The 12,382-nt window shown below is 38.2% G+C and overlaps 1 protein-coding gene across 1 annotated transcript in view; it reads right to left on the reverse strand.

Moving 5' to 3' along the window:
- The window catches only part of EYS (eyes shut homolog), a 704,733-nt gene that overhangs the window by 26,781 nt on the left and 665,570 nt on the right, over window positions 1–12,382 (reverse strand). Inside the window, exons 43-45 of the mRNA XM_064707313.1 lie at window positions 9,522–9,688; window positions 9,182–9,326; window positions 2,605–2,779 (exon numbers count right to left, since the gene is read on the reverse strand). Coding sequence (XP_064563383.1) covers window positions 2,605–2,779; window positions 9,182–9,326; window positions 9,522–9,688 — 487 coding nt within the window. The remainder of the gene's footprint in view (window positions 1–2,604; window positions 2,780–9,181; window positions 9,327–9,521; window positions 9,689–12,382) is intronic.

Below are 12,382 nucleotides of genomic sequence, written 5' to 3' on the forward strand. Positions count from 1 at the left end.
ACAGATGATTTGAAATTAGAAAGAAGTTCCCTCTGAGAAAATATATTGAGACAATATTGACAGCTACTGCACTTTGACAGAAATTAGATGTAAGCTAAATCCATGTCTCTTTGGCAATGCTCACTTTTTCTGTGAGAGGAAAAGGCGGCCATTACTGGTACATGCATGCACATGCACCTGGTGTGTGAAGACCTAGCTGTGCTGAGATATGGGGACAGGAAGAGAATTCAGTAGTAGGTCACTATAAATTAAATGCAAACAAACAAACCACCAGAAAAACCAAATTACACCTTTTTTCCGTCCTTCCTTCCCCCTTCCCCCAGTGCCCCAGAAATTTTAGAATAATCCCTAAACTAATCTGGAGTACAAACTGTAATGATGAAAAAGAACTTTGTCTATAATACCAAGCTTGCTATGTTCTTCTGTCACCAGCTGCCATTCTAGCCTGCCACCTGCTTTCCAAATGGGCTCTGTATGCTGCTGGTGGTGGTTCACCTTAGGGACATGAAGGTGACAGCACAGCTGAGTAAATTGCTGAAGCAAGGATTTAGGTGGGTGGATGGATGGGAGTGGGACATTTCAGCCCACATTTATGCTTTTTTTGTGTTGCAGTTTTGGTTTTGTATTGCCTCTAATGTGCTCATAAGGAGAAAGACCATTATCCTTTCTTGTTCTTCAGAAAGATCAAATGTCAAGGGTTTAACAGCTCTGGAAGGATCCTGCAAAGTGCAACAGTTGTGACATGCAGCAGTGCAACAATCAGAAAACAATTCCAAATTATATTTTTTTAAAGTATTTCCTTCATTACTGTATTTAGCAGAATATAAATACACTCATTAGGGGAATGGGTAGCAATCTGTGTGCTAATCTTGGGGTCAGTTTTCCAAATATGAGTACAGTTTACTAGCTCTAGAAGCAGTTTTTTGTACAAATTTTCTTACAGGTGAAGATATGTGTCACAGGCAGCAAAACCAATTACCAAATAATTCTCTCTCCAATACAGAGTTAGTAGATTGTTTTTGGTTTGACAGGTATGCAAATGTTTTTCTTCATAGCACACAGAAAGGCAGGTTTTTGTTGTTTTAAGAAGCATCATACAGAGGCTCCATAGTGCAAAGCCTTTTTTCTCATTCAAATCTGTCTTGCTGTCTGCAATGTTTCCAGTCAGTATCTTAACAAGTTTTAAATCAGCACTTTTCCCTTTTTAAAAAATTTATGCAAATATGTGGAAATAAATGAGCACATGTGAAAGCACATAAGGGGAAGCAAGCACAATTAATCTTGGCAGATACTTCTAAAATAAAAAATCCTCATCAGCAAAGGTTTTACAGCTGTGTTGCAAAGTGAAAACAAAATTCATTACAATGGAAGTGTTGACACTCAACAGCAATTTGGAACTGCAAATGAGCTTCCTCCCTCTGTGCATACAGCCTGGGCACTCAGCTCCCTCTACACTGAGAGACAAGGCATGAAAGACCAGAGACTCATCTTTCGGGCAACCTCTCCTGGTTACCTCCTCTCATCCCACAGATCAGCCAGGTGAGCAGCTTAGAGATGAGCTGACAGACTTTGAACAATGTCTGGAGCTCCTACAGTTTAAACTGGTTCAGAACTTTCTAATATTGGACAGTCGGTGGTTTATTCCACAAGGGGTTTTTTAATGGAAAATAATAATTCCCAGGAAACAGACATTGCCTGTTTTTGCCCCATCAGTCACATTTGGACATTAACACAGTCAAGCTCTCCTCTTTATTACTTTTTCTCTGCTATTCCAGCTGCTCATTTAATTCTAAAGAAAGGGTCACACATCTAATTCTTCCCATGCATTTTCCAGTAGGTCTGGATGCCAGTGATTTAGTGGAGCACAACCAGTCCATGGAATTTCTTAAAAATATTCCCCAGAAATGGTTCTAACATTATTTTAATATTAATGTGTTTGTCTAACTGAATGAACTTTCATCACCTTCCTTCCTTCCTTCCTTCCTTCCTTCCTTCCTTCCTTCCTTCCTTCCTTCCTTCCTTCCTTCCTTCCTTCCTTCCTTCCTTCCTTCCTTCCTTCCTTCCTTCCTTCCTTCCTTCCTTCCTTCCTTCCTTCCTTCTTCCTTCCTTCCTTCCTTCCTTCCTTCCTTCCTTCCTTCCTTCCTTCCTTCCTTCCTTCCTTCCTTCCTTCCTTCCTTCCTTCCTTCCTTCCTTCCTTCCTTCCTTCCTTCCTTCCTTCCTTCCTTCCTTCCTTCCTTCCTTCCTTCCTTCCTTCCTTCCTTCCTTCCTTCCTCCTTCCTCCTTCCTTCCTCCTTCCTCCCTTCCTCCCTTCCTCCCTTCCTCCCTTCCTCCCTTCCTTCCTTCCTCCCTTCCTCCCTTCCTCCCTTCCTCCCTCCCTTCCTCCCTTCCTCCCTCCCTCCCTCCCTCCCTCCCCCTCCCTTCCTCCCTCTCCTTCCTTCCTTTCCTTCCTTTCCTTCCTTCCCTTCCTTTCCTTCCTTTCCTTCCTTTCCTTCCTTCCTCATTCTGTTACGAACACAATAAATTACCACAGTTATTAGTCTAGGGACAGTCTATGCTGTGCCTAAAAACATATATATATATAAATATATATAAATATTTACTTACTAAACAGTAGAGCCACTTTCAATGCACTTGCCACCGTTTCTGCATTTTATTAAACTGCATGGGGAATCTTTACATTGTCCAACACTGCGACCAGAATTGGGGTGTCCTTCTGGAGTTCCTGGTGACTTAAACTCTTTATTAAGGCTGGTGCGAACCTGAACATCAAAAATGCAACCTCAAAAGTAGAAAAAAAGAAAGAAATTAAGTTTAAAACAGATAGTGAAAGGCAAAACTGAACAACAGGACAGTGTCAACCCTCAGTGAGCGGGTTCCTCCAGAATATCTTCAGTGAATGGGCAACCATACCATCTACAGGAGATAAAGGTAGGCCAGCTACTTTCTGTTCAGGCAAATCAGTGGATGATCAGAAGTCCTTCATTTAATGGTGGGTAAAACAAAAGAAATAGTTTCTTAAGGAAGAGACAGAATATAAAGTCAGTGACTAGATGCAATTTTGTGTTTACACACTCATGCTCTTACAGGAATGTTTCTATATCAGATAAAAACAGTCACAAATCCCAACAAAATATAAAACACCAAAAAACCAACCAATCAACCCACTAAAGCCCCCAAAACCCAAGAAAAAAAAAGAGAAGCATAGCAAGAAATCTACTTAATATAAAATATAATAGAATCCAGAAGGCATCAAAGAATATAATGCAAATAAGGAATGTGGACTTGAATTTCCATAGGCTGAAAAGGACTCCTTCAGGTAATGACTCAAATTCTTCCCTTCTCAAGTGAATGCTTCAGTCCTTGGTACATGCAGGTCATGTCACACATGACATTTTTAGGTCGAGGTAGATTGCCTCTTCAGGCCCTTAATCTCAGAAAATAATTTTAAAAATTAACATATACTTGTAAGGTAAACACTTCTGCGTCTACTGCTCGGTCCTGCGGCCAAGTGACCTGGCATGGTCACAATTTTATTATCAAACTTTTATTACTTTACAGAAGAGTACAGCTGCATGCAGACTGCCGCTGGGAAATGATCCAAAGATTATTCTAAGTCCCTGAACACAGTAAAGAATTGTTTAGGAAAACAATAATTGTCATAAACATTTGTTAGGGAATATTGTAATAATTTATTTGTAAAAATGTTTTGTAAAGATGATCGAGTGCCAGTGCCTGGATCTATGCTGTGATTTTCTTTTAATGTCATAATCCATTGGTATCCCAAGTGAAAGGAGGAGCTAAAGCTTCCAAGTGAAGCAGAGGTGTTCCCTGCTTGCTCCTTCCCAGCAGCTCCTGCTCAGCCTGTGAGCTTTCCAGGGACTGCCCCTCCGGAGACACTTTGCTCTGCCTGGTGGTGTCACAGGATAGTCTGCCTTATGGGTCAGGCTGAAGTCACCAGTACTTCTGGATCATGTTTATGGCTCCATGTGCTTATTTCTATACTGCAAAACTGAAGGTGATGCCATATACTTATATAACATTTTTTTGGGATCAAATCCTAAATGACCTTTCAAAATGTACCCCAGCATCCAAGTAATGTATAGTCACACTTAAAGGTAGCCTTAAACATTTTTGAAATGTCATCCAGATCTATACATAAATATATATACAATTTCAAACTGAAAATCAGATTTCAAACCACATTACTTAAACTAGTACATAAATGTATTTGAAAATGCTCAGAGCTTTTTAAATGTGATTTATAAAATTTAGTTGAGATGTAGAGAATTCCTACAGTGCCTGAAATCACAAGAAGAGTTGGAATTCAGCAGTGCATATCAGAGGCTCTCTGCTTAATATTAGAAGCAGGGAAAGGTTATGATATGGAGATGGCAAGTAATCATTGCACTGATTTTAAAAGCATCACTTTACATGAGTTTTTGCATGATTCACTGAAATCACAAAAGAAATAGACTTGCATCTGAAAGACAATGTGATTTTTTATAGTTACATAATTTTTTTAAACAAAATATAAGTAATATCTACAAGCAAGATAACTATTTCAACCACAGTTTTATGATAGTGGAAGAAGCTTTCATAGGCTTTTTCCATATTTCATACATTTTGTAGCTCTGTCTACATTGACACATAACTGTTTATTCAGAAACTCTTAATAAGTAATTAAAAAATAACCCAGTTTGATGATTATTTGCAATCTTTGTATTATTGCCTCTTTGCTTTTTACAGAGTTGTTTTTTAGGCCACCTTATGCTTGGTAAACCCTAACTAATGTTTCATCTCTTTATCAGTAGCAGATAAAGCATGTTCTGTTCTCCTGGGTCTCGCTGGAGTGCTAAGAAAAAGCAGCCAGAGCTCTGCGTAAACAATGGAAAGCACAGTGAGTCCCCAAGGACTTTCAGGTCATCATGGAAAATAAACTGGCATTTGTGTTGATGACTAGTTTGAGTGTACCAGCCACAGTTTAACTGTGCCATCGAGGTTAGGAACAATTCTTGAGCACTGGTAAACAAAGCATGCAATAGGTACGAGAGTGTTTTGGCCCAGCTAAGTTAAACTGAATCTTTTATTTAATGAGTCAGAGCAGCAATTTGAGCCTGTTGTAGCGAGCACTACACAACCTTCTGCAGAGGGATCAGCTGATGAATGTGCCTTGTTTCTGACCTGAATCTCCTTAGCTCTCCCAGTTCTGGGCCCCTTTTAATGAGAGACTGCCAACTATTCTGAATAATGGAGAGGTTTCCTGACACAGCCAAGTCTGCAAAAGGAACTCGAAGTTCCCGACTTTGTGAGTTAAACTTGGCGTGATTCTGAACATCAGTTTTATGCAAGTAAACAGAAATCAGACACCAAGACTGTACACTCACAGAGGGTATACTACCCTTTTTTTGCAATCTTTTGAATTGTGGCTTCTTAGACCACACCTAGACCTTTCTATTATTGTCCTTTTTTACCATCAATTTATTTTATAGCTTTCACCCCAGTCAAGCAGAATTCATAAACCACTAAAGAACCACTAACAATGGATTAAGTAAACTTGAGGTGTTATCATAAAATATATTGCTTCACTGCTCAGCTTTACTTTTTGTTTGTTTTTTTCTGATATATCCTTATCACACAAAGAATTTTTCTGTAACTTTTTGCTAGGATCCCTTGCCCACTTGTAAGCACTTGGTGCTAATTTGGCTAAAAAGTACACAAAGCAGGCATTTTCAATATGTACTAAAAGTGCAGCAAGAGAACTGACAGAAATAGATACACTGATAAATGTATTGTATCTGAATGCAGTACTGAATTTACAGATTTCTTAAATCCTACCTATCCTTAAATGCTTTCTTTTCCTCTGTCTTTCTTTGCTGTTTGTGAGTGTTGGTTTAAAGAATGGCCCTGACAGTAACTACTCAGGTCTCCTCAGAGCTGTGACCCAAACACCCAGAGGTACCTGTATGGATCATAAGCACTGATTAAAAGCCAGTGCAGAACTCACTTTCCTCTGTGACATCAGTGGTGCAGGAACATAAAGATAAGTAGTCTCAACCTTGGCAGGCTTGTAAATGTATTCTAGCTTGTTATGAGCTTAAACTTTGACTGAAAGGCTATATTTGTATCTATTTGGAACTCAACTGTGTTCTGGGTTTATTCTATTTTTAAAAAGTGATTGCATTACCTGCAATTTTATTTACTTTGCAAAATAATTTATGTGAAGAGATGGCTCTTTCAGCATGAAAGAGGTTCTTCAACAGTTCAGCTTTGTGGTAAGAGTTTCTTTAGCCTATTTACTCCTCCTTTTAATAATATTTGCTGTCAAACAGATTACTTCTATAGCCATGCTACATCCTGCTTAGGAACAGGACCACAGGAACAATCAGTTGCTTCTCTTTCTCTGCTTCTCACTTACTTCTAGATGCAAGCCCTGGCTCTCCATCAGTTGGATTGATGGCTAGAGACTGAATCCTGCAGTCATGGTAGCATGGAGCACGAAACATCAGAACTCTCCCTCTTTTGTCCCTGACACCAGATTTCTCTCTGCCTCTTGCAGAGATGGAAGGGCTGGAAATTCAGCTGTAACTTCCAGCTTTTCCCAAATAATTCTCTGTCTCATTTTGTCTAGCTGAGTCATAGTGCTGAGTTGTGCAGACCTTTGAACATCAGTCAGTTGGTTTCATGCTCCCTTTTCAGATTGTCCATTAAGGACCAGGCTGAGTCTCTTTGGCCACAAGACTTTCAGTTACCTAAACCTCACATTTGACTTTTTAGAGCATCTGCAGTGTACTCAGAAAACTCTCAAGGTCCCTTAGTTACACTGTTATAGGAAATGGAAAAAAAGCTGAACACTAAAGTAAACAATCCCATTTACAAAAAGCTCCAGTAAGCCTCCAAGGAACCTCAAATTCAGATAAAGTGCAAAGAGCCTCAAAGTCCACATGAACTTGGCTGCTTCATCTGAGCTCTACCTTTGCCAGTTTTCAGCTTCTCATAGGGACTGAATGAAACTTTGCAAATTGCTTAAAATACCATCAAACATCCTTCAGCCTTTCAAAAGAATCTCTAGGTGCTGATTTCCTAAATTAAAAATTTCACAACTTTTGATTATTAAACAACAATTTATTAAAAACATTTGTGTTCAGTTTCCTCCTTCTCTGTGGAAATGTCTTCATCAAGTGCTAAAGGCAGGCAGGTCAGGGAAGAAATGGTCTGAAACGGTAGTTGTACAGGGTAAAAATCCTAAATTATTGCACACTGACACTGGTGACATTTAGTCTGCAGCAGTGAGGCTGGTCTCAATGTTTCTTCATCCAGCAGTGATCTCTTACAAAAAGAGAGGTACACTCTGGTATTAGAAGTGAAATGGTTTTAATAAATCACGTCTTTAAAAGGAGCCAACAGCAGGGTTCCAAAACTCTGAGTGGTTTAATCAACTATGTCCTAGATAAATTTATCTTGGCTGGCACTACCAGAGTTTCTGTGAGATCCCTACAGCTGCAGTTTGGCTGAAGTAAAATAGTTCAAAATTTTCTTCTCTCATAGTGGTATTGCAGTTCCCCCTCTGGAAAAAAAAGTCTGTGGAGGTTTATTTTTTTATCCTGAAGATCCTGAGAACTGAAACTGGGGAGATTTCTGAGCTAGAAGAACAAATGAGATGATGACTACGTAAGAAAACATTGGAGGAAATTGATCATAGGAAAGTGTAAATTCCTTGAAAGTCACTGTGCTCTGGAGAACAGAGACAAGCTGCTGCTGGGAACAGGAGCATGGAATTAATTAGCAAAAATAACAGTCTCAATACTGTAAATGCTAGGTACAAAGAGAAAACTGTTTATGTGCCACATGTTTCCCAAAATTTTGCAGTAATACTTTTCAAAGAGCATGAAAAAAATCAATAAATAGTATGGTAACTTAGAATACATGAACTTCGTGGTTTAAAAAAAAATATTAATACTGAATTTGTAGAAATTTGGTCATTACAATACATTTGGAACATGAGGAATCTGGAAAACTCAAAATATTTGTGCTTAAGTAAAGCACTAGAGATTCCTGTTAGTCACCCCTAAACACCAGCATGTCTATAAAAATGCCAAAAGCACTTTACAGATATTGACCCTCTGAAAACAGTCACACAGACATTGTGTTTTATGATAGGCCAATTTGCAAGGTGCTTAGAGGCTATGAAAGGTATAACTGTACAATCCATGCTTGCTAAAAAGACAGAGACAGAGGAGATGTTAATTCATATGACATTCTGACTGAGAAGTTCACTAAGAAATGACAATATGAAATTGAATTTGAGGAAATTTCGGTGTAAAAAAAAAAAAAGATGTAATAGCTGGAATTATAGCAGGTACATGGGCTTAATGGAAATGCAGTGTTTTAGTGCATTAAAGTGAGTTTTACTGCCGTGTTTGACTTTCATAACATACCCTCAGTTTCATAACTGAGAACTCAAACTCTGTTTTACTATTGCAAATTGTTTTCTTTTCATTTGAAAGGCTTTCCAGTGCTTAAAATTAATTGAAATTTTACCTTGTAAATATCAAGAACATTGTTTCTTTGGAAGTAAAGAACAAAAATAAAGTGTTATGAACAAGTCCTTTGCTTCATAGCTGATCTGGTAGGAGTTGAAAACAGATTAATAAAGCTTCAATATCAGTTTTGAGGTAAAAATTATTATCTGCTTGATAAATATTTGCAAAAGGAATTAGTTAAGTACTGCCTCGAGACCTAGGTCATAATGCCAGGAAAAAAAAAATCTGATTTCTTTCAGAAAGAAGTTTTCAGTGTGAAATCTATTACCCAAACTAGCGCTGCCAGTCACAGTGGAAGCAGAATCTAAACTACTTCAGAGAAAGGAAGTAATTTTGAAGCTATGATGTAGAACAGGGGCACATAGAAATGTGATTACATGGCAAACATTAAAATGAAAAACTTCCACTTTAGCAGAAACAGAAAATATTAAAATTATTTAGCAATGCCTCTTTTTGCATCATCTTAGTTATCTTAGTTTCTTAGTTATCAGAGTGAAATAATGAAAAAGCCACAGGAAATTCAGCCATGGAGATTCTAGTTTGTTTCCTGAGAAGACAGAGATTGTTTCAGTTGCCTATGAAAGAAAGATACACAATCTGATACATTTAATAAAAGGAATTGAAAATGGTGCAATCTTTACCTTGAAAGCCATTCTTAAATCTGTGTCCCTTTGGCAGGAGCTCTGGAGTATACTCACGATAGCCTCCTAAATAAAACTGACTGAAGACATTGAGTCCAACCAGCCTCCCAGGAGAAGTGACAGTTTTATTCTTCTGATCATCCACCTTTCAATGAAACATTAACACTTGTTACAAAAAAGGGATTTGCCTGTATTTAGGAACTCCTAGTGAAGATAATCCTCCCAGCTTTATAGGGAAGCAAAAAAAAAAATAAAAAATTAAATTTTCCATGTAAAATTTGAAAAAACACAGAGAACACTTTCATCTAAAGGCTAGCTTAAGGATATTCTTTTTTTTTACCTTCAGCCAGCCTTTCTGGAGATTTCTGCCAAGATGGATGACATGAATATTGAGTGTCAGATCAAGTGGTTTGCTAATGATTGTTGCTGTGCCAGAACCTAGATTGTAGCTATATACCACTCTCCCATTACGGAGGCCTAACTCCAAGAAATCATCTCCATTCAGACCTGAGAAAACAAAAGAAGGGTAACTACTTATTCCAGGATTTAGTGAACACCAGTGTGTAAAATATACTGAAAAATTAGCAGTTTAGCAAAATAATAGCCAGGAAGCTTATGAGTTTACTATATATTTCTAATAATCTCTGTTTGACTTGTAATACTCTTTCTAGTGTTATTTTGTATTTAAGATAAATTTTCAACTTCCTCCAAAATCTAAAAAAAAAAAAAAAAAAAAAAAAAAAAAAAAAAAAGTTGAAATTTCAAGTTGCAGGTGAGAATAGGCCCTGACTTAGTCCTGTTCCAGGATGCTTTCAGCTTTCATTATAGGTACTTCAAGAGCCTCAAAGCCAGAGGACACCTGCTGCTCTGAAGCAAGGGGAGTAACAGGGACACGGCTGTGAAGAAGCTTTGGCACCTTCTCTCAAGCTCCTTCAGCTGCCCTGGACTCAACAGCACCTGGAGATTTCATTGCACTTGCCCCTGATTGAGGCAGCTCTAGGATGTTCATTGATGGAATTTCCTCAGTCAGCCAAGTGCTTTAATTCTTTAAGCCTTCTTAACTTTCAGGTTAGACCTGATTGATTTTCAAGTTTGCAGTAAATAATTTAATTTCTTTACATTTAGGCCTGCATGCTACAAGTGTTGTTTATGCTTTTAATAACTACAGTGTAAAATGTCATTTGAAGGATTTTAAGTCTGACATAAAGTCCACGAGTAAGAGTTCAATTTCTGGACCTGGTCATGCAAAATAAACACATTTTTACACTGTCATCTTTAAAGAGCTTTCAGTCTCTCTCCTCATGCAGGCAAGGAAGGAACCACCATTGTTTAGAGAAAACCTGATCAACTTGTTTTTCTTCTATCAACCCCAACTTTTCTTTGTTTATGCTAAAAGAACCAGGATACAAACAATGGTGAAAGTGAAGAATGTTCTCACGTGTGCCGTAGGGTGACCTGAATTGAAATTCAAAGCCATCCATTTCTTTTTACAACTCTCCTGTGAATTCAAGCAATTCAGTGCCCAATTTCATGCCCATACATGGTATTTTATTTGATATTTTCTTCTGTTTTCATAAGGCTGTATTGTTTTGTATTTGTTTCAGGGAAGGTCTCCCTATTTGTTCCTCCAGTGTCACATGGTGGCCCTCATTTAAAATGTGTGTTTTGATGCCCCTATCTCAAATGCATGGGAAATTTTCTTCATTTGCAAAATATAAAGTAGGCTTTTCCCCAGGAAACAATGCTACTTATATTGCCCTCCCACAGAAGCTCTGCACACAGCTGCTTCACAGTCAAAACTGCCATATTCCCCTTATCTCATATCCTGGAAATGAATCTGGGGTGTGCATTGCTTTTTCTATGCAGAAGTTTGTTTTTTCTATAGAGTTATTATTCTGATGCAATGGGAATTTATAAAAAAAAGAAAAGTAAATCCGTATTCCAAAGAATATAAATCCACTGCCTCTGTAGAAAGTGTGCAGCTACATTCAGTTGTATGGAACACAAACACTATTCATTTTTTATTACAATGATTTGTTCATGATTTATTCATAAACTGAATGAAATCCCATTGCTTTCAGTTACACTGGCACATTACCAGTGAAGGACTTCCAAACTGAAAATAGCAATTCTTTTTAAAAAACCTTCACTAAAGTTTCTGTTTTCAGCAGTGTCTACAATGTACTTATGTCATTTGACTGACAAAATTAGGGGAAGCCCATTAAAGACAAACTGTTATTTAAAAGGCTTTTTGAGTTTTTAAAATGCTTTTCAGAATTAAAGTGTATTAAAGACATGCAATGTAGCAGTGCCAGTACTCTACAAAATGGACTTGATAGTGAGGATAACCATAGCATCATAGGCTGTTGAAAGGTTGGAAGGAACCCTAAAGATTATCTAGACCCAACACCCACTGCCATGGGCAGGGATACCATTCACTAGACTGAGTTGCTCAAGGTCTTATCCCTGGGCTTGAACTCTGTCAGGCCTGGGGTAGAATACAATAATGTTAATAGTTTGCATAAATGAGACAGCTTTAAACTTTAGCTATGTATTGGGACAGAATTTTATAGTAACTCACAAGAAGTTAGCTATGAAACTGATGCCTGTGGTTTGGGCAGAGACAACATTGGAGGGGAATCAGGTGGAGTGCTGCAAGAGAATCTTAACCGACAAGAAAATGGATGAAATGGAGAAAGGGGAGAATTCAAATTAAGTATTAAAAAGTGCTTCCTTACTGGAAGGTCACTGGCTGGGAAAACCCTCATGCTTCTCCTGTTGAGAGTGCTATTGCTCAACACTCAGTAAATTGTTACAACAAGAGCATCTTTGTGAAATAAGTGACATTCACTTGGTAAGAAACTGCTTTTGTTGCTAAAATGTGGGGTGCTCAGTCTCCCCAACCATTTAAACTAAGGAGAAAATCACAAATTATCAACAGCACTTTACCATCACCTCACTGTTCTGTGTTTCTTGAGCCTTGCCCTTGGCAGCTGTGCTGCTGCCCACCCGTTGTTCAGCATGGGGATGCAGAAACACCTGGCTGCTGTACCACAGTGCTCTCACACACAAATGATATGCAAAGTAATAAAAAGCCAGGTTTCTGCCTGACAACTGCATACAAGCCCAGAATGCTAGTATTCGCATTAATAAAAATGACACCAGTAAAACTTTTTTTAAAAACTCAGTTCAGCCAAATGT

This window comes from Zonotrichia leucophrys, chromosome 3, assembly GCF_028769735.1.
Source record: "Zonotrichia leucophrys gambelii isolate GWCS_2022_RI chromosome 3, RI_Zleu_2.0, whole genome shotgun sequence".
NCBI lineage: Eukaryota > Metazoa > Chordata > Aves > Passeriformes > Passerellidae > Zonotrichia > Zonotrichia leucophrys.